The sequence below is a fragment of the Notothenia rossii genome (assembly GCF_949606895.1).
Source record: "Notothenia rossii genome assembly, chromosome: 1".
In the NCBI taxonomy this organism is placed as follows: domain Eukaryota; kingdom Metazoa; phylum Chordata; class Actinopteri; order Perciformes; family Nototheniidae; genus Notothenia; species Notothenia rossii.
This window is the reverse complement of record NC_136912.1, coordinates 88012900-88035027: the sequence shown is the minus strand read 5'-3', so window position 1 is coordinate 88035027 and position 22128 is coordinate 88012900. Positions and strand designations below refer to the sequence as shown.

The following is a 22128-nucleotide window of genomic DNA, read 5'->3' as shown; positions in this document are numbered from 1 at the left end:
TTGGCAGTGCTGTATTACAAACGAGGCTGTAAAAGCACACCACCTGTTGGTGTCCAAGTGCCTCTATTCCTCCACTCACTCCCCTCACCACTGGTTCCCTGTGAGGCGTTCAGGCGCTCAGCATCAGAGAGCGGCCTAAGGCTTGCGTTGGAATGCAAAACACAGGGTGAATCCGCATTCATGCTCACTGTGTCATTTGACAAGGTTTCTTTCTGAGTTGACATATGGTAATTTGGTAATGACGTGTTTGCATACAGTCATTAGCTCTGCCTTTCACCCTTATTTCCTTGGGCTAACTATAGTCCCAATTATGTCTGTAATTGTAAATGTATTGCATACTCTTTCATGTATCAATGATTGACATATGGCTGTGTTATTTGCCAGGGTTGCGTAGTATAAAAGAAAACATTTTGAAGTCATTACTTGGTAGTGATTTGACTGAGGGCAGAGTGTCTCTTCTACTGCTTGGATGGGAAGGCAGGGTCTGAATGACATTAGCAGTATTAAGTAGACCCTGCTCAAGTGAATAGCGTTAAGTAGCCTTATGTTTTCTGTTTTCCCTCATTGGTCCGTGTGATAGAGTTAGTAATTTGAGCCGCATGTTTTGGCCAGCTGAGTCTCATTGAACGACAGTGATATTTTATTTTAAATTGTCAGACTCACAAGATCTTTCTTCCTCCTAATATTTAGGTCATGAAAATCACAAAAAACAAATTTGATGCGTTTGCAACCACAACTTTTTTTTTTTTCAACAAATGCTGACATAGCCCTGCATTGGTGTCTTCAGGGGGCCTAACAACCTGCCAATATGAATCATCTCTGGGGTTGTAATAAAGCAAAGATAGAGTAGTCTGAAACATTCATTACCATCACCCTCTGTTATTTTTTTAAAGAGCCAAATGTAAATTCTCTTTGTGCTTGCTAGTGCCATTAAAATCCTGTATCTGCAAATTTCTCTCATAGGGTTTATTAGAGACTGAAGGGTATGAACGAACAGCAGCAAAGAATGGCTGCAGTGGGAACTGACAAGGAACTCAACGACCTCCTGGATTTCAGCGCGGTAAGAGAGTGGGAGAGCAGTCTGGGTGGTTCTGGGTGGCAGTTGTAGGTGGGTGGCATTGGGAGAAAAGGGCTAAAGAGAGAGCGATACAGGTCTGGGTTTGAGTAGAAGAGAGCTGCAGGTCTGAATGAGAGAAGTGGGGGAGGCGGGGAAGGGGTAAGCAAGGAAAAATCATTCATTGGGATGCCTAATTTCTAAAAGTCTGTAATATCACAATTTGATTTTTTTTTGTTTTGTTTTAACATCAGGTTGTGTCAGCCCAAGATAATTCCATCCTTCATTCTTGGCATGCAAAGGTATTACTGATTACATCAAAAGCATGTCGAGTAAAAATAATGCTGTACCTCAGGGTGACTGTAAAAAATGATATCAGGATTCAAATGTAGATTTTTCAATTATGTAGATGATGTAGAGATATAGCAACAATAAGCTGGTGTCCACTGTAAAATGTAAAAAAGTGAAAAAGGAACAATTGCAGAAAACTGCGCCATTTTTTTTTTTACCCCTGTTTGTCTTGTTAACCGAATCTGAGGGGGAAATATTGTTATATGTGCATTTTGCAGACAGCTTCTACATTGCTTTATCATATTTTTTGACATTTTCAAAGAGGCTGTCATAAGGTATCCTCTTGACATTACCTAGAAAGTGCATGGAGATAGCACTGTATTCTTTTTCTGTGTTTCATTCTGTTGTGAAGCCTTTGCTGAGCTCTACGCCGACATAAACATCTCTTAGGCCCAATGGAGCCGTTACATTTCTCCTTTTAAAAAAAAAAAACATTGAATAACCAGCTAAATTGTCAGATCTGGATCATTTACAATGTATAGAGCACAGCAGGTTATTTAAAACTGACCTATAATGATTATTTGTCAGCAGACCTAATGACCCGTGAGATTTATTTTGACAGTACTGTTAATTTATATAGAATTGTTTATCCAATTGCAGGAATTGTTGACATTTCATGAAGAGTACAAATGTTTTTGTGCATGTTTTTTTGACGGAGCTTCATTATAGTGACTTGCATGATTCAGTCTGCTTTGTTAAATGTCCTATTCTCTGCCACCCCATCGGTATTTAAAGGAAACCTTACCCCATGAAAGAAAAACACTCCTTGTTGTGAAGGGGCTTTGTGGGAGGTTCCCATTAGACAGTTGGGTTTGTGTAAGAAACGCTCAGATTGATCAGCTGCCAATTTGTATCAGCAGATGTTCCGTTTAAATACAACATTGATAATTGGGTGAGAAACTGTCGAAAATGGTACAAACAAATGTCCTCCTTTTGTTTATCTGCTGGCTAGTCACGGAAATGCATGCTAGATTGGATACGGAATTAAAAAAAATAAAAAAACATGTTTGAGATATCAGCAACCAAAAATGTAACGGAAACAAAGATGGTGTCCAAATCGCTTGTTGGACCACGTAGATCTAAACTGTGACAAAAACATTACACAGAAAAGAGAGATATCATATGTGGTGGTGGCAGATTGTGTTTTGGTGTCCTACTTTTAGTAAAGGTTTGTACAGTAGAGTTTCGTCACTGAACGATGCCACATAGAAGATATTGAAACCACACCATAGCCTCATGGTTAAACCCACAGTGGCTCGTTGAAAAACAAAATCCCTCAGCCTAAAAACTAACGTTGATGCTGCAGATCAACTTATATAAAAATACTCTATACTTATTTTGGGGGAAACTTACTCCTTTATTTTTTATAGCAAATCAATTATTTTTCCAATTTGGAGTTTTTCAAGACTAAGCATGTTTGTAACTACATAGATTTGATCAGCATGCTTTACTCGCTAGAAGTCGTCTTAACAAGGGTCAAATAACTTGTTTTATGTAATTTATGTCTCCCATTAAAAAAAAAACACACAAACTCAACAACATGTGTATGTGGTGTCCTTTATGACATAGGATGTGTGAAGTGTGCCATCCTTTGCTTTGTTAGTTACGTTTTATTTCCTCTTTTGTCTTGTAGATGTTCGCGCCTCCAGTAGCCAATGGGAAGAACAGGACGATGACGCTCGCCAGCAGTCAGTTCGGTGGATCAGGTAAGCGCTCAAAACTGTTCTCATTATTTCTTGGCAAATGTTGGTTTACATTTCCATCACTTTGTGGATGTAAATACTTTGGCTCTAACTAACAAAGGCTGTGGCCGCATGTGTGTTTTTGGCAAAGCAACAATATCGGAGTTCAATGTTAAATCCTTGATATCATATGCAAAATAAATCTAAAGTTGACGCTAAATCACCCCAAAAAGTATTTTCTCACAAAACTCTTTTGGTAATTAGCATGCAGGCAGTTTCAGTTTTGTGATCACTGCCTCAGTAGGTATAGAGCTGATTTAGATTTCTGGTGCTTAAAGCTCTACAAAAAACAACATTAACATCATCTGGGTTAATCAATAGATTGCACAAACCAGATTTCATTGAAACGGTTTTCTAAGAAAGATAGTGTTCCTAATTGCCCGTGCTTGTATTTGTTTATTCAATCATTTGTAACGAGAGGGTGTATTGTAATTCATTTTAGAAGAAATTCAAATGTTGTTACAGGCTACGGTTTTCTTTTGGCCTGTCTACGTTGTTGTCTCTTTATTCTTATCTTAACAGAACAATAATCAATTCAGACTTCTACGAAGGATTACAACTGTGCAGATTTGATTTCAATATTCAAGTTTGAATTTAACATGATTTCACCCACATTTCTCTAGTCCTTGTATCACTATTTTAAAAGTGTGAAGTAGCTGTAACCCCCTCAAGCACCTGAGCCTTTTGAATAAGCCTTTCTCTCTTCCTGAATGTTATTAGTAAGTCGTGTTACTTTCGTTCCCTGTCACTCTCCCAACCTGGCGCGTGAAATCGAGTCACACTCCTCAGTGTTCCCCAGAGTGAGAACTTGGCCACTGAGGAACAAAGGCAAAAAAGGGGGCTTATGGACTTGAAACGACTCCCCCACCATGAAGTGTAAAACACTCCTCCCCCAACACGGCACAGGGCTCTTACCCCCACTGATCTGCAGGAAATGGCTTGAGTCCGAGACAATGTCCCTCACCCCTCGCTCGCAGCCTCTTAAACTGGCCCAGCATGCAGTGAGTGGTCAGAGTGGAAGAGAGAGCGCGGTGAATAGAGGGATCAGCCTGTCGAAGGCAGGATTCTGTTTGTTTCTATTACAGCAGGCAATTACTAAGCAGTGAGGAGTTAATTCCTTTCCCCCCTCCTCATGTCCCAAAGTGTGGCCCTCCGTCATTGACACCTATTTTAATGCAGTACTTCATGCTGTCCCATTTCACTTTGGGAGATCTGCATGTAACAAATAAAAGCAGTTCTAAGTCAAAATGCTAACATCTGTGGATTAAAGCACCTTAGTTTCTCGTGGATTTGTCATATTACAATATACAAACATATATAAAATAAAGAATGTGAATATGAAAAGGAAACCTAAATACTTTGTGTTGCACTGTTGGAGAAGCCTGTGACACATAACTACACTAGCTATGTTCGTTTGACAAATAAAGAACCTTGATAAAGTAGAAATATGAACAAACTCTTAGTTAGGGCTAAATGATATATGGATATTGCCGGTCTAGTGCGTGATAAACATATCATGATTGAGATATTGCACATGCACATTTTAAATAAAGTTTAAGAATAAAAATGCACTTACTAATGTAATTTTTTAGGGCTCTTTGCATTCAGTTACATAGCAGTTAAAATGTTGCTAATGGTTTCCTTCATATTTGTAAAAAGTTAAATAACCATTTGTTGCATGTTAACAGTTTACTTAATAAAAGCAGCTTAAAGACAACATTGAGCAGCCTTTTTAATCATTGCAAGTCATGTCAGTATGGATATATATATATATATATATATATATATATATATATATATATATATATATATATGTCAATAATGTTATCCCAAACGTTCCTTATATCGTTCAGCCCAACTGTTGTTCTTAGAAGGAAAATAGATTTTGACATGATTTTAGTTTTTAATGTGATTGCTGCATTTAGTTGCATATGACCATCTCTATTTAAACTCAAACTGATAGCTTGTTCTTTCAAAAATCAATATGGCTAGGAGCCACGAAACCTGTTTATTAAAGAGATGATGACCAATAAAGAACAATGTCCATGACGTCATTCGGGGCTTGTATATTCAGGCAGGCAGCAGCGCGGGAACGGCAGCGAGCGGCCCAGTGGCCCACCAGACCTCCTCTATTCATCAACACAAAAGTGCTCAGAGGGGTGCTAATTGCATTAGGCGTCCTCCTCTCTTCCTCAGTGGCTATTGTGTGTGTGTGTGTGTGTGTGTGTGTGTGTGTGTGTGTGTGTGTGCGCGCGTGGGGAAGGGTTTGTCGGGTGAAGGAAAGAAGAGAGGATTGGCAAGAAGTGTGGAGGATGTTTGAGAAGTAGGAGAGTTTGAGTGTGTTGGTTTGTGTGGTAGGAGCCGGCCAACCCTTCAGGCAGGCGTCCCCTCTGTCACCTTTGCAGCTGCTGGCAACGTCTCCAACCCCCGTCACACACACGCACACACATTCACACACACATTCACGGGACAAAACAGGCTCGCTTCCCGTAGATCACAACAAACAACATTGTGAATGTACACATGTGGTCTCTCACGGTTTGATTTCTGATGCACACTCCTTCAGTGTTGTCATGTGTTTCACTTTGCTTTGGTGGGTTTTACTTGGGAAAATAAAAGCCCTCCAAAAAGGGGAAAATCTCAAAGGAGAGTGGCTTCCTTCTTCAACTAAATTAGATGTTTTCAGAGCCTGCAGCCGCGTGAAAGCTTTGTGGCACAAAACAAATATTTTTTCTGGTGGTGTGTAAGTATTTGTCTTGCCATGGGATTTTCTCTGGAAGTACATTCACACACTAGCCTGCCAAAGTCTGGATGGATGTGATATACGTCCAGAGAACCTGTTGTTTTTATTGCCAACCCCATGTCCTGTTTATTTCTTATTTCCATGTCTTATTGGTCGATAAATCAGGGATTTCTTTAGTCTTATTTTCCCAGTTTGATCATCAGTTCAATTTCATATATTTTTTATATTTTCATATATCTACTTACCCTTGATTTAGCCAAACATCCAATGGCAAAAGGGGATACAGATTTAGCTTTCAAACAAGTTATTTGCAGACATTAATTATTTAGTGGTAATATCCATTTACATCTTATAAAGTGTATTTTTCCCAACAATTGGCATAACCAATCTGTAAATATGACAACAGGCAGTAAGTGTTTGATCACATCCACCAATATGTGCAGTCTAAAGTAATGATTGTGATGATGGGGTTTGCATTAACTGACATTAATTAATCTTATATTTCTATTCCCTCACTAAATATAAAAAATATGAAAGATTTTTTTATATTTGTAAGAACTTTCAAAAGGTTTTGATTTCTTTCCTTAAATGTATAAACTTTCATGAATTTTAAAAACCATGCACACTGGCCACTTTATTTGAATCATGGTAAGTTGCTCTTATACTGTACAAGCAGTAAGCACGTTTGAAAGTCGAATTGTACAAACAAGACTTGTTTTGTACCATTCAAAGTAGGTCAGAGATGTACTCCTACATCAATTATTTTGGCCAGTAAAATATATTTAGTACTTTGTTTCAAACCAGCCCGTTGCCTGTGACCTAAAAACATTGCAATGGACACTTTTCAGAGTCTGCATTCATCTGCAAAAACAGACCTGCCTAATCAGGGCTATTTTTTTATCCTTATTTCATCAGATTTGTGTTCCTTTGTACCCAGTAGTGCTATTTCTATTTCTTATTAAGAACATGCATATAATGTTATATCCTACTTGGAATGCCATCACTGTAACGCATATCATTTCACATTCAAGGATCTCCCTTTTTCATATTCTTCTTTAAAACATGCCGTTTTAATATGAATATTGTTAGTGTTGTAACAGTCATTAAAATGGATGTGTGGCTCAAATTATGCTGGGTTGGGTCCTTGAATTTGTGTAAAACTGGGCCTGGAAAGTCCTTGAAAAGTCCTTACATCTGATGTGTTAACAGTGTGGAACTTGTTTGTAGCATTTGATAGATGTTGTTAAATGGCATGGGAAACTTGCTGGTATCTTTTTTAATTCAGCATTATTTGATATCCCTTTGTGTTGTGTTTTTAAAAACACCAATAAAAAGGTCTCCTCTGGCATAGGGGGGCTCTCCTAGGCTGGCTGAGCGTCAGTGGCACCTCAGCAGCTATCCACCTTGTTTTAATTGCCTCAGAGTTAATTACTCCAGCAAGTGTGAAACAATGTTGTCAGACTTCTCCTGCACAGCCGTGCTTTCGCTCTACCCCTCTGCACCCCCGCTGGCCAAAAGCAGGCTCTATAAGCGAATGAGTGTTGTATATAAAACGACTGTGGATAAGAAGTTACTCTCTTAACTCTCAGTGCAGGTTATTCTCCACCCTGATGTAGATGTGTGTGTTACCTGTGTACTTGTGACAATACTTGAGGTCTAGCTGTATTTTGGAAGTGCAGCTAAAGTGGAACAACAACAGTGTTTGAGCGAAGATGTTTTTATTGCCCATTGTTGAAATAGATTTGTATCTCACTCATTCAGTCTCTCCTGGCGCCTAGCTTTGGCCGAAACCTCTCCCCACAAAGTCTGTCATCTTTATTTAGCGGCGAGCCCGTCACCAGCGTCCTGTGCCATTGGACATGCTTGACGGTGGTGCTTCTCTTTATTAGTGCTGTGGCCCTTCAGCGGGGCCGGTGTGACGGTGAGCGAGGCGGATCTTTTGAGGTCCGCTCTTCTCCACCCTGCTCGTCTGATTCTCCATGCCACTGGCATCAGCTCCATAGATCACGGCTGTCGCAGTGTGTGTAGGTGCTTGCACCGCTCTGTTAGTCTCATCACTCATTCTCACTCGTCAGCCAGGCTGCTGATCTCACCCAGACCCCTCTCTCTCTCTCTCTGCTTTCCCTCCCTCCCTCCCTCCCTCTCTCTCTCCTTGCCTTCTCCTTCCACCCGCTCGCTCTCTTTTGCTTTCTCACACACATTTTTTTAATTAGGCAAAAATCAAAGTGGAAATATGAATATTCATAAGGAAACCGCATTAATATGCACAATTATGCAAATCAGCATGCAATTAAGGCTTGTGTCTCCAGAGAGCCTGGATAGCATTAGTGCATAAGACAGGGAGAAGGGGATGATGGGGGTATTTTGGAGTTTTCTGCTCCACCAGTCTTTTGGCAAGGTTTTTCCTTTGTGCCACACATCGGTCCTTTCTTTACCTGAGACATTGTGGGTTCATGTTTTAGCTTTACACATATTGGGTTTGTCGTATTTCATGTTTGTCAATTTGATAGAGGGGAATTCAAATGCAGTTAAGATGACATGTTATCCTCTTTGATTACATTAGGGATCTAAATGGTTCATTTTCTGCTATTCAGTGACCGTAAAAACACTAATGGGTACACTGAGCAGCTTTCATATGTTTTAGTTTTTTTCTCAAAGATGGTGTAACATTGCATCTTGTAAGCGGCGTCTTTGATCAATAGTGATGCTCTCTGCTGGCTTGTGAAAGCCCATTGTGACCACTTAGGGACGTTGAATGTTTAGACATAGTGACAGGCTCCCTTGATATGACTCCAACATCCGGGCATTTCAAAAATAAATGTTACCGCAGTGACACAAGGGATAATATTTATTTGCTGTCATGTGGGTTTTTCTAAAATCGTTCCCAGCGTTAATCTAACCTGTCTTTTCAGTCTCTCATCTCTACTTCTGACTAACTCGCTTGTCTTCCTACCTGTCAATCCTAACATGATGTCCTCTTCTCGCAGCGATAGACGAGCGCAGCGGCTCTGGGTCTTGGGGCTCGGCAGAACAGAACAGCCCCTCTTTCAGCCAAGGACGGGTAAGATCTGAACACACACTCGCACTCTTAAATCACACACAATTTTAAGTTTGGAGATCTAAGCATTAACACCAGATGCCATGATATTTGTCACACACGTTTGGTTAATCACGCTGCCATAAATGAACAAACACACACATCCTCTCCTCCCCCCCCCCCCCCCCCCACCGCCACAGCAGCTTAGTACTTTTTCCTACCGTGTGCCATGTTTGATTTGAAGTGGTAGTTTTACTCTCTACCTAATAACCTTGGCTCAGGATCCTGCATTGGCAAGCTCTCCAGTAGCCCAGAACCTCTGTGGAAGCCCACCGGTAATTGCAGCTTCACATCCGCTGTAACTGTCTTGGCACAACTCTGTGTAAATACAGAAACAGGGGGTGAAATAGATGCAGCAGGCTTTGATTACCACAAGTTGATAATTAAGAAAGTCGGTTTGAATCCCCCAAGCTGATGCAGATTTGTTTGGCATGGATCCTGTTAGTTAGACAGAGAAGTAGGAGGAGGGTAACCACTAAGCAATATACTGTAGGTGTGCAAACTAAATAGCTTGGCCATAAAGTTGAGATAAAAACATCCCATCTACTGTCATTCTGTTCACTTGTTTCACAATCTATGCCAAAAAAGACATTTATTCATAACTCTTATATCAAATTCCTGTTTTTTTTTTATCTTTCGTTTTCTTATAAATGTCCACACACCCACACACACATATTACTGAGAACTGACTGCACACGTGATTTAGTTTCCTTTTTAAATAAATTAACTTACTGTAAAGAGTCAATTGTGGTATGCTTATTTTGTCTCAACTGGATCTCTGTCATGACATTTCTTGTCTTTCTGTGAAACCAATATCACTTGTTTGTTTTCATGGCAGTTATTTTACAAGCAATTTAACTAATTAGAAGCAGAATCTAATGTCAATGATTTAGATTGTGCCCCCTTTACAAAGCTAACATAGTCGGTTTGACTGGGGAAGATATCATAGAGTTTCACTGAGACAAATGATTGGGTCCTTGAGATGTTGCACTGTTTTTTCTATTTACTTTTATTGTTCTTTTTTTTAAGGTTAGTAATGTTCTGCTTTTCCCATTGCTCTGACAGGGTTATGGTGAAGGTCCCCACTACAATGAGCATGAAGGCCTTTCCTCTCCGTTCATCAGTGCAGGGGTTGCAGGTATGTTTCAGAATAATATTTTATAAGTGATTTTATTTAAAAGCTTGATTTATTTGTATTAGTGTATACATTTTATTCTCAGTGACAGAGGACATGTTGCGTTTTTTAAATAATCATGTTGATAACAGCTGATTTGACTGTTGTGTGTACTTGTTTTCTGGGTGGCTGAATGTGTATGTGTCTACATGCATGTGTGTGTGTGTGTGTGTGTGTGTGTGTGTGTGTGTGTGTGTGTGTGTGTGTGTTCATTCGTTGAGTGCTGGGGATGTTAGGCCACTGAAGCAGAAACCTTCCCTAGGGTTTTGTCTGGCAGGCGGCTTCATACAGCTGAGCGTACTGAAAAAGGGAGGGCATCCCTGGACTTTTTGTACTTTAGAAGATGCTACTTTTCATTTGTTTTTCACACACATCATTGCCTCAAATCTGTATCATGTTTAAACCATCTTTACTTTGATCTTACAGGTAAAAATGAGAGGCCACCTTACCCTCCCTTTGGAAGCCAGGTATGTTTCATTCAGCTCTTCTCTCTCACCCCCGTAAGGTTATGCGTTAGAGCTAACTTCATGTTATGCGTCATGCAAAGGAAGCCCTTTTCTCACTTCTCTTTTCATGTTAAATGATTTGAATGAACTGTCTTCATTTCTAAGAATAGAAGCTGTTTATTCCGCGTTACCCCACGCCCCTGTAGGTATTATTAGTAAAAACCCTTTTTACCTTTTGCTCTCTTTTTTCCTCTAGCCTGGTTTTCATCCTAACGAAATAGCGATGCCTAGCCCAGATGCCATGTCCCCCTCTGGCCTGAAATCCGGCTCCCAGTTTTACCCGTCGTACCCCAACAACCCCAGGAGAAGGCCGCCTGACGCAGGTATAGGTAAGTTCACTACATAGAGAATGGTGCATGTTGCTGGGCATTTCTTTATACATTATTTTCATATATCTTGCAAAGAATATAATACGTTTATTATACGGTTACATGCCACTTTACAGAAGCAGGTTGCCCATAAAACTACAGGTCCCACAATGCATCTCGTTTTGTGGCATGCACATTGAAGAGACTTGCAATTATTTGCCCTGGACTTCTGCTTTCAGACGTAGTTAATGACCAAGTTATTATCCTATCCGATAATAATCCAATTCAGAGGCAATAATGTCATAAAATACATTATTTTATATATATATATATTTATATAGTTACAACCAGCCCTTTGAGTGCAACCTTTATGCGAATGTGGCCCGCGATGAAATTGAGTTTGACACCCCCTGGCTTAAAGGGTTAATAAATAAAAACACATTACCATTTCACTTTTCACCAAACTCACACTTACAACTTAATAAAGTTGTCGGTGCATAGATGTGAAATTAAGCTAGCTAGACCCAAAGTGCTTTGCTTATTTTCTGTATTCAGTTTTCTACAAATTGTTTATTTCTGTCTTCGTAAACTGAGAAAAAATAAATAAATAAACAAAGCTTTTTTTGCAGATGAATGCACAGCGAATGTACATTGACAGGCACGCACGCGCACGCACGCATACGCACGCCCCGGTGTGTTTTCTGTTTTCCATTCTGCAGAAAACAGACTGCAGACACTGTACCTGAACTGACATAACATTGGCAAATGTGTCTTTACTAAGTCCTTATTTTTTTTTCTCTTTCACCTTTTTCTCTGTCTGTATGTAGAAACCCAGCCAAAGAAGATTCGGAAACCCCCTGGCCTGCCGTCTTCGGTGAGAGCTTATTTCTGCTCGCCTTCACAGCTCACGGTCCTTTCTCTCTCCCTCTCTCTCTCCCTCTCCAGTTTCTTACTCTCGTTTTTCACTACACACTTCATAGACACATACACACACACACACACACACACACACACACACACACACACACACACACACACACACACACACACACACACACACACACACACACACACACACACACACACACACACACACACACACACTGCACTCCCCACTCTGCTTGAGCAGCGCTGTGACAGACGGGGGTAAAGACCCTCTGCTCAGTCAGACTCTCAGTGAGCTGACAAGGCAACTCAGGCCCCAATAAACATCATCACTGCGGTTGTCTTTACACTACACTCAAGTGGTTTCAAGTGGTCTTCAAGGTCTGGTTGTCATGTAGACGAGCAATTTTATAGGATTTAGGGGACTTTGTCGAGCCTGGTAACTCACCTTCACTGTTGGCTCAATATGAATATGTGTTTTGTAAGAACACCAAGGTCCTGGATTTGGGTAATGAAGAAACATGCTGCCAAAGCAAGAGGGTTTGAAGTAATCTGTGTTCTGGTGGCTTGTTGAATGTTGGATCCAGTTCAACGTTTGTAATAAGACTCTAAGGATTTGTTTTTAGGGATAGTTCAGATGTTTTAAAAATAGCATTATGTAATGTCCTGGTACACTATGTAGAGTGAGTGTTTTATCAATAGTAGATGGAAATGGGCAAGACTCCAGTTTGGAGAAGCAGACAGGAGTTACTGAATGGAAGCAAAACCCTGGAGTGCTGTGGATGATGGCCCACCAGAAGAATTTGGTATTTTAGATGATGTATATTAAAAGAGAACATGTTATGCTTATGAAAAAGTTATGTTCATATTTGTATTTTTGCCTCTGTGACCTGATGCTTTCATTTAAATACCTAAACCAGTCTTTATTTTTCTCACACTGCCTGAGCTGCAGCACCTCTTTTCACCCTCTGTCTGAAACCAGAGCCCGGTCTGCTCTGATTGTTTAGCTGGCCGGCTCTGTTGTTATTGGTCAACCACAAGAGATGTCCTTCCCCTTAGACCCCGTTTACACAAGGACGAAACAGGTTGCATAGTTTCTCTAGCATATAGCCCTTTCGATTACACGAGGCCGTAACAAAACGATAGAAACGGACCCCGCAAACGATAACGGGTCCCAAGGTGGATAGATCTGCAAACGGAACGCTCTGGGGGGGGGTCAAACGGCTCTATACGATAATCTTCTGATAACTATGAAATAGCCACGTCTCCCTCTCCCCACGTCTCCCTCTCCCCACATCTCCCTCTCCCCACATCTCCCTCTCCCCACGTCTCCTGCTCAGAGATCTGCTGCTGGGCTCTCAGAAGAGGGGGAGGAAAAAAGAGAGGCTCCGTTTTTTATTATTATATACTCGTTATCAATTTGTTTTAAAGCTCAATAAATAACAAAGAAGACCTCTGACCGGCACTTTTCTAATTTTGAAGAGATTTAAACTTTAACGGACTTGTTGACCGGCGAAAAAAAAAATGTTAACGGAAACTCTGCCGCACTGTTAGCTCGTCCCTTGGAAGAGGCGGAGAGGTGGGTGTTTTTCCATCTGCTGGTGGACTACCGGAGAGATATACAGCAGGAGAACACGCCGTCCACCGCGGAGAAAAAAACAGAAGGGCAACCATGGCAACCATGCTCCGGGGTCTTCTTCGCTGCTTTTGGTGTATTTTGTGGCGGCAGCAGCGCCACTTACAGGCCCGGCATATGTACTACAGCGTTTCCAGCGGCCTCGTGTGAACGGACACCTTAAATGAATGGAATGATAGTGAACGGAAGACTTTTTTGAAAACGCATACGGTGCGCAAACGTTCCCGTGTAAATGGGGTCTTAGCCTATCATGTACAATGATAGGCTGATATGATATGCGCCGCTGAAGATGGCCGCATTGTCTTTTGGCTCCTCTCCAACTTTGCCCTTTTTCGTATTTTGTGCGTGTTTATTTACTTTTTGCCGTTTTACTTTTAACATGGTTCTGCTTAACCTTATTATTGTGTTGCATTGTTGGAGAAGCCTGCCACCTAAGATTTTAAACGACATAATTGCTCTGTTAGTTTGACAATAAAGAACCTCGAATGTGTTGGAGTATGTTAGGGAGTAAACAAGGGAGTCCAATAGAGGGGTTTCAGGCAGGGGCGCAGAAAAACTCTTTCAGAAAGGAACTTCGGGGTTCAGACCATTCACATGCACAAAAACCTTTAACACACTACATCTAAGGGAATACCTCAAAAAGCATAATTGGGCCCCTTTTTCAGGCTTTACTTATCAACTTTAGACAGCCCTTTCTGATAAGGAATAGAAGCAGTTATATCACCCCGTGCTATGTGTAAAGCTACCAGCCTAAGCTTAAGGCAATATAAAAACAAAATGTTTACATTGCAGAACACGGGAGATGTGGTACCACTGCCTAAATGGGTTAGTCTGTTTGCATTTTTACGTGACTTTTGCCCTTTTTTAAAACAACAAAGTAAACAACAAAAGTACTCTTCGAGTCGGTGGTAGACCAGCCACTTTTACGTTCATAAAATTACTGTTTTTGCCAAAGGAGTCTGGATTTGATGAGCATAAATAATGGTTTCAGTTTCCCGCTGCGAAGGGGTTTCGGGTGGTATTTGCTTACCAGAGCTTCATCTGTTCTTTACAATTGTCACTGCAGTGTAAACATTCAAGATAAAATGGCTAGGTGAATAGGAAGTAAATACTACACACAAAATAAGATGGTAGGTTGAACCAATTGTGTCACTTTGGTGAATCTTTTGTAGTTTAATTTCTAAATATTCAGTTATTTATACCTTTTTTTTCCTCTTTATAAATAGGCAACCTATTTGATACTAAATTCAACATGGCTTTCGAACCCCAATGCTATGTGTAAGCGCTACACAGTAACATACATCTCATATACTGCACCAATTGTCACATTTTGTCAGAGGGCCCAGAATTCCCAGCAGCTGATGTGTGGATGGCTTCGACCACACATAGCTGGAAGCACAAGTCACTGGGACATTTTTGAATATATTCTGAATGAATCTTACTGTAAGTTTAAAGCGACTTGACAAAGAATTGAAACAGGCTGCAGTTGCATCATTCCCATTTTTAGATTATTTCCACTGCTGCTGAAGTTCATAGATGATTCAGAGGCCATTTGCTCCATTTGAATTCCACATAGCTCCACTTAATATTTTACCCTGCAGATACATGAAAGGTCTTAATGCCCAACAAATGCTATGCTGGTGAATATGATATTTTTAGTTTAAAGGACCCTTCTGTAGAAACCCAATCTTGCTGCTTAAGCTGCGACTGCATCATCAATCTGAAATACTGCCATTAGACACAACGTTCTGTCACCCAGTCCTCTTGCTCCCGTAGTTCTCAGATGACAAGAGCCTCAAAGATGATCTGGAAGCTTTTCGTCTACTCACTTGTGGCCTCTGCGTATTAACACAGTGTCTTGAAAGGGGCCTTATTAGGCTCATTTTCAAGTTCATATTTATATTTTGTGCAGCTACTGTGACATGTTTACATGCTTTAATGTTCAAAAAGTGCTTCTTCTTTTTTTTTTGCATACTGCTGGCCGGCTCTGTTGTGATTGGTCAACCGCTTAGAGATGACCAGCTCTTTAGCGTACCATGTGTTGGAGTGCTAGCCAAATTGGCACATTGGCATAGAAGCGCGATTATTACGTAGTGATGTCACTATGTTACAGAAGTAAACAATGGAGTCCAATGGAGGCACTCAGGAAGGTGGGGGGGAACTCTCTTTCAGATTTTAGCCTTTGCCGATCATTTACATGCACTAAAACCTACATAACACTCTAGAAGCAGGGGAAAGACCCCCATAAGCATAACAGGCCCCCTTTAAAGCATTACACTAGCAACTCATTTCATAATTTTTCCAAAATCTGTGCTGCATTTACTCTCAAAAGTATATATGAAAATGGACTCAAGCCTGTGCTGATGTTTATTCAACGCATGGATGAAGGGAACTCAAAGGAGTTTTATGGTTGACTAGGTCCAAATCACGGAGCCATGGATGCGTAATCCGGCTGGAAAAGAACTGAAGCGTTAATAGTGTTGCATTCAGAGTCCATCTTAGTTTGAGATCAAGTTGGAACAGATTCAACCTTTTCATACTTTCAGATCAACCATTAATCAGTAAGGAGATGGATCAGAGATGGATATGGTGAAGTTTTAGTTTTTTTTTAAAGACATCGGTGCTATCCTCCACCTGTGGGTGTTGTCGTGTTGAAGTGGCTGCTGAAACCTCAGCGTCTACACACACTTCGCCGCAGTGACTGCATCACAGAGACCGAGTGTGAACACTCTGTCTGGCTGAGGCCCCCCTCTTTTTCCCTGTCTGAACCTCAGTCATTTCCTGCAGTGTGAACGATGGCCACGCGTGGTTTTAGTGCGAATGATGACATGTCTGTGTGTGAACCCCCCCCCTCCCCCACCTCACCCAGCCCTCTGCCGGCGCTTCACCACATGATGGCCTGGGTGGGCCTCCCCCTGTGAGTGACCCAGTTGTGAGGCGCGGTGCTTGCGAGGCCTCTTAGCCCCGTGTCTGAGCCCAGATTAATGACTGCCAGTGATGATCCTGTGGTCTTTCGTCCCTCCCACACTCCCTCCCTTCCTGCTCCTCTTCACCATCCCTTAGACACACTCCACTTCTTCTCTTTATCTACTTTTATCATGTTGCTGTAAATCAGAAAAATGGACTATAAGAGATGCACTGTAAAGGCAGTGTTCATTTGCCCTGAACTCCCAGTCTTCTGTACCCACCAAAACCTTCACCCCCTCTTATCTGCAACAATGAGAAACATGGAGGAACTTCTCTCCTGCCCCCTAGTTGTGTAGTAGACTTATCACAAAAACCCTTCTGGTTAGATAAAGCGATTTTGAGGTAAGGTTGATGTTAATCTTCTCCCCACCCCTTCCCACAACCAATGTTGTTCTGGCGTAGAGACCTTTACACGGTCATAACCTGAATTACATTAAACCCCTATTAGTTGAGGATTTTACCCTAGAAATCCCCTTTCTTCCTGGGGATACAATTACCCAGCAGCACCAGTCATTGTGTGGTTCTCTGTTCCCATCTCGAGCAGCAGGATTCACTCGACATTGTTCCCGATGAAAGAACGACTCAAAGCCTATTGTTAAATGAAGCCATCTCCGTCATGTTTTCCCCTGAATTAACCGTGATCATTTGAAATCCCCTGCTTCCTTCACACTCCCCTGGCCATATCAAGCTTTGTTTAAGTCATTTAGATTACCTTCTCCTGTCCCCCCTCTACGCCCCTTATCTCTCTAACCATTTCATAAATCATCAGGGCCCTCATTTCCCCCCTCATTCCTCCCCCTTGCCCCTTTGCCACCCCCTACCCACTGCAATCTCCCTCTCTTCCTCCCTTTCTCTCTCCCTCTCTCTCGCTGACTGGATCCCAGCCCCCATCTCTCTCCCTCTCTTCACTCCCTCTCCTCAGCCCAGCTGCCTGTGGAGTTGGATGTGGTCCAGGAACAGGCAGATGGCTCTGTAATTAGAAGTGCATCTCTCCATTCCCTTTCCACTTCTCCCTGTTAAATCAAATTACAGAAAAAATCCCTTCTCTGGATTAGCATTCTTTGCAGCATGGCCTCCATTCTCTTCCTCTCTTCCTCCGTGTACCATGCACTACAGAGGAGGAGAGGAAAAGCCAGACTGAGTGGTTGCTGATGGCGTTGGGGAAACTGAGGGCTTCTCATGTCCGTCTTCAGTATGTCGCTTTGGAGTGTGTGTCACTTAAGGCCCAGCATCCATTTTCGTTGGCAATCTTTACAAAGGGAGTGTGATTGGAGTCTTTATGGCGCTTATATAAAATGTCAGAGCTGTCCATCTTCATGTCTTTTGGCATCCGTTCCACCGTTCGTGCCATATAGAATGTGATAGTGCTAGTTTTAGGGGTATTGCCAGTGGAGTGTGTGTGTGTGTGTGTGTGTGTGTGTTGGCTCACTGAATGCATGGTATGTGTGCGAGCTGATACTGAGTGTGTTGCAGGGAGGGGCTGCAGGCTAGGCAGGGCGATGTCACTGGGGTCCTAGGAGCTAGAGGAAGTGCTAACTGTGCTCTGGGATTCAAGCCGTCGCTGTGCCCAGCATGGCATGGCCGCTGCGTTCTCCTCCACGGGCGAGAAGCCGGCCTGCCTCCACCGCCCGCAAGTCTCCCTCTTGCCATCTTGTGGCCACTTGAAGCTAGTGTAATTACATGTTTCAGGATAGGGTGGATTGAGTTGTAACTACTTTGTCTCTTACACACATGCACACTAGCTACAGTTTAGTTATTGCAATAAAAATGTTAAGTCCCAGGTTCCTCCAACAATGCAACATAGATATAAAACATAAAACGGCACCAGATCATCCCGCATGTCTTAGGATGTCTTGTAAATGTTTCTGTTGTTGTTATTATTTATTTTATTTTATTTCAATGTTTTTTGTGTGGTTATGGTCTGTTTTTTTGGTATTTTTGACCCTGGTAGAATGGTCTCTTTTACTCCCTTTATTGTACATGTGAGGGTCTATGTATGTATACTTTGTGTTTGACAATCCCAGAAATAAATCATATATTAAAAAAAAAAAGATTATCCTGCAAGACCAATGTGAATGTGATGCAGATGAAGTAAACTAAACACAGATACATGTTGCAGATAATGTTGTAAACGGGCCACACATCAAGAACAATGTCTTTAAAAAAGATCCATCATAAAAGATCCATGTTTGAGTAAGTCGTGGATATGTGGAGGACCAACACTAACGGATCACTGTTTGTTTAGGTGTATGCTTCCACATCTGGTGATGAGTATGCAAGAGACAATGGAGGATATCCCGGTGCTAAGCCTGGAGCCGTCTACCCTGGCTCTTTCTATATGCAAGGTAACCTTTCATAGAATGTCAATTCCTTTTGTAATCGTGTTTTGGAAAGTGTTTTTCGAATTTGCAATTTTGTCTCCGCCTTTATTAGAAGACCCCTGGTCGTCTTCTGGCTACTCCGCCATGCTGGGTAACTCTCCTCACATCGGACAGCCAGGCTCCTTCTCTGCAATCAACCCGCAGGACAGGATGGTGTGTGCAAACCACCTCAATTTTGTGCATTTTCGTTCATTTATAATCAAATTTGTTACATGGAAGGAAATGATGGAGTGATAACCTTTCATTGGTTACACGTTCTGCTCAAGTGTCCTTTTCTTTAATGAAGCTAACATCATAGGAGATGCATGATTGAATGTATCTGTTAGTCGATCAGTAATTGATCTGGTTCATATGTTATTGATCTGTCCTTCACATATGTTATTTTCCTATGAGGGGTCTGTTCCTTATGAAGCTACTTGTATCCTCTTTCCAGAAGCGTCATCCCCTGCCTCTGTCCCCACAGAACTATCCTCTTCACGGCAGCGAAGTCAACGGCTTCCACTCGGCCCCCACCACCTACAACCACACGCCCACCATCAACGGAGAAGGCATCATGGGTAAAATAACTTTTTTTGAAATGAAGTTTTCACACAAGTATGTTGGTAGCATCTGCACCATGGTCATTTGTTTCTTTTGTCTTTTCTCAAAAACTAATTAATGGGTCATCCGACTAACATTATTTATTTTGTCTCCGCAGCCAACCGAGGCACCACAGCTGGCAGTTCAGGAGACGAAATTGGGAAGGCTCTTGCCTCAGTGAGTTATTTTCAGTTTGTTATTGTCTTTCTTTGTGTTAGTGCTGGGCAATGAAACAATTAGAGTGATTTTGTTTTATATTCTTTGAAGGGAAAATATGTGAAGTCGGGCAATTTGTGTGAATAAAAAAACAAACAAGTGTACATTTAACTATGGAGGGTGACGCTGACAAAGATGTCCCTTCAGTGGCTTGGCATTCTTATTGGTTAATATTGATTAGTTAATACATTGAAGAGATATTACATTTTATTCAAGATCCTAATATTGTTGAAATCATAAATGTGATTGTTTATCTGTTGAAATGTAATACGTTTAAAAAAGGAAAAGCAATTCTTAAAACCATTTCTTTGAGAGGACAAAAATACAAATGCCAACAGAGAAGATTTTGTTCCATAAAAATGATTATTGGTTAAAAATACTCTTTTATAATTATTTATTTAAATGACTGTGGTTACACATTACCCATCATAAGTTCACTGCTCGACTAAACTGCAGTGGGAATCGATGTTCTGTTTTGTGTCGTAATGTTCTGCTAATTAATTATTTCAGATTTACCCGTCGGACCACAACAGTAATAACTTCCCCTCAGCTCCATCTACTCCTGGATCTCCTCAGGCTATTGCCGGTACAGTTGGATTCTCGCATTTTAAATCGTTAATAAAAACATATCATTTGACTATTTGGTTACGAAACGTCTAAATGTTTTGATTTCATTTGGTGATTTCGAGGCACTTGGATTCATTTATTCTCCCATCAACCTGCAATGTTTTGTTTTAAACACAATTTAAAGAAATTAGCATTTTCGTAAAACATGTTTTAGTCTTTTTAAAAGACTGTCTTTATCTTGCGTTGATGTAAGATTCGTATCAACTTAACAGCTGAGTACATTTTGTCAATCAGACGGTTGGTAAACTGAGTTCAGGTGGTTTTACCCGGTGCTTTATTCTCATTCATGCAACCGCAAATTTGGATAATGTTTCAATTTCAGCCCCGGAATACCTGCATCAGTCGTATTTATTTAACTTCAGTTTGATTGCAGCCTTGTTTTGGCACACAAAATGAACCGGTTGAGATTCTTGGAGAGAAAATGATCCTCTGCTTGTTTAATGTTCTTCAGTTCAGAAATGTGTCTGCAGCTCCATCTGCTGTTGGGTTAGGAATTAACACGTTCCCAATATTCCTCCCTGCAGGAGCTCAGTCTCAGTGGCAAAGACCAACCACACCCAACTATGAAGCACAACCACACACACTGGTGAGTCAAAACATTGCTCTCTGCTCCAAGTTAAGCAAAATGTTGCAATAATATACTTATTGAGTGCTTAACCCTTAAGTGCACCTGTCATTTTCAAGTTATGTCTCATAAACGTACCACGCATTGATGCACTTGTATTCTCTTTTGTTAAATGTTCTAAATGCACCCTCACTGTGTTTGATAAAGCAAAGTAAATTGGAGGATCGTTTGGAGGAGGCCATCCATGTTCTGCGCAGCCATGCTGTGGGCCAGGGCTTAGAGGGCGCTCCCGATATACACAGCCTGCTGTCCTCGGTACACAACGGGGCCCTCGGGGGCCTCTCTGCAGCTTTCCCCAATGCTAGCCTCGCCCTCAGCAACAGACATCCTGCTATGGTGAGTCACATGCCCTGCCCAAAATGTTTATCACTTTTTTTTGTGTGTTTGGAGAGACTTGGTACTACTGACGGTGAAAGATAACAAGATGAAGCAAACACAAGTGTTTATTTGTCCTTGAGGTTAATATGATCACATAATATCCATTCTTAAACATCTCTGACATAATAGAGATTGTACTGTAAAGCAACAAGTATTTGCCCTTAGTGAAAGTTCAAATAAACATGCAGTATGTTATTTGTTCCATGACAAACACTTGATGTTAATGTTGTGTTTATGTTGCAAAACAAAGGGCCAAAAAGAACCGTTGCTAAATAAATAACAAATTGTACAATTTATGAGTTCATTATTGAGAGGGAAAAACAAACATGGGAGCATTTGTGCCATCTACTGGCCAAATAAAACATTGCGAGCACACATTGTTTTATTCAGTGAGTTAAATAACATTTATACACAGATTTCAACATCAACAAATATGAAAATGTGTATTTGCTACTATAGAAAAGATGGCCTTCTGTCTAACTGCACATTTTCCCCTGTAGCTTCTCTGTCTCAACTTTGTCTTAACTTTGTACCAACTCATCTTGTGTTGGGGAAGCTTTGCCGTGTGTTTACAGGGAAGAAGTTTTGATGTGTCTGTATTTGTGAGTTTCACCTCATGGTTCTCCCCCTTCATCCGCAGGTAGGGAAACAAGACGAGGCTTCAGGCCTTCCTCCCAGCAGCACTCTTCCTCACGGGCATCACGCATCCGGGCCCACACCACCTGGGGGCCAGCCCGAAGGCTTCACCAGTAAGTCCCACTGGATATTATTACTTACAGTAGAGTTTGTTGTTAGTGACACTGCAAAATAACATGTATTTTATTTATTCATATAATGATTTTCTGTCTGGGTGTTTAAA

At 41.3% G+C, this 22128-nt stretch overlaps 1 protein-coding gene across 13 annotated transcripts in view; it reads left to right on the top strand.

The window, feature by feature from the left end:
- tcf3b (transcription factor 3b) overlaps nt 1-22128 on the top strand; it is a 31066-nt gene that overhangs the window by 2541 nt on the left and 6397 nt on the right. For 2 of the 13 annotated variants that reach the window (XM_079685414.1, XM_079685408.1), the window contains exons 2-17: nt 964-1060; nt 1309-1356; nt 3039-3111; nt 8878-8951; nt 10053-10125; nt 10588-10628; nt 10864-10996; nt 11803-11849; nt 18709-18808; nt 18897-18997; nt 19278-19401; nt 19542-19600; nt 20150-20225; nt 20791-20852; nt 21039-21227; nt 21907-22018. In XM_079685414.1, the coding sequence (XP_079541540.1) occupies nt 986-1060; nt 1309-1356; nt 3039-3111; nt 8878-8951; nt 10053-10125; nt 10588-10628; nt 10864-10996; nt 11803-11849; nt 18709-18808; nt 18897-18997; nt 19278-19401; nt 19542-19600; nt 20150-20225; nt 20791-20852; nt 21039-21227; nt 21907-22018 (1387 nt within the window). In that variant the 5' untranslated portion in view covers nt 964-985. The remainder of the gene's footprint in view (nt 1-963; nt 1061-1308; nt 1357-3038; nt 3112-8877; nt 8952-10052; nt 10126-10587; nt 10629-10863; nt 10997-11802; nt 11850-18708; nt 18809-18896; nt 18998-19277; nt 19402-19541; nt 19601-20149; nt 20226-20790; nt 20853-21038; nt 21228-21906; nt 22019-22128) is intronic. The other 11 variants (XM_079685415.1, XM_079685413.1, XM_079685420.1 and 8 more) reach the window with 8 other exon arrangements.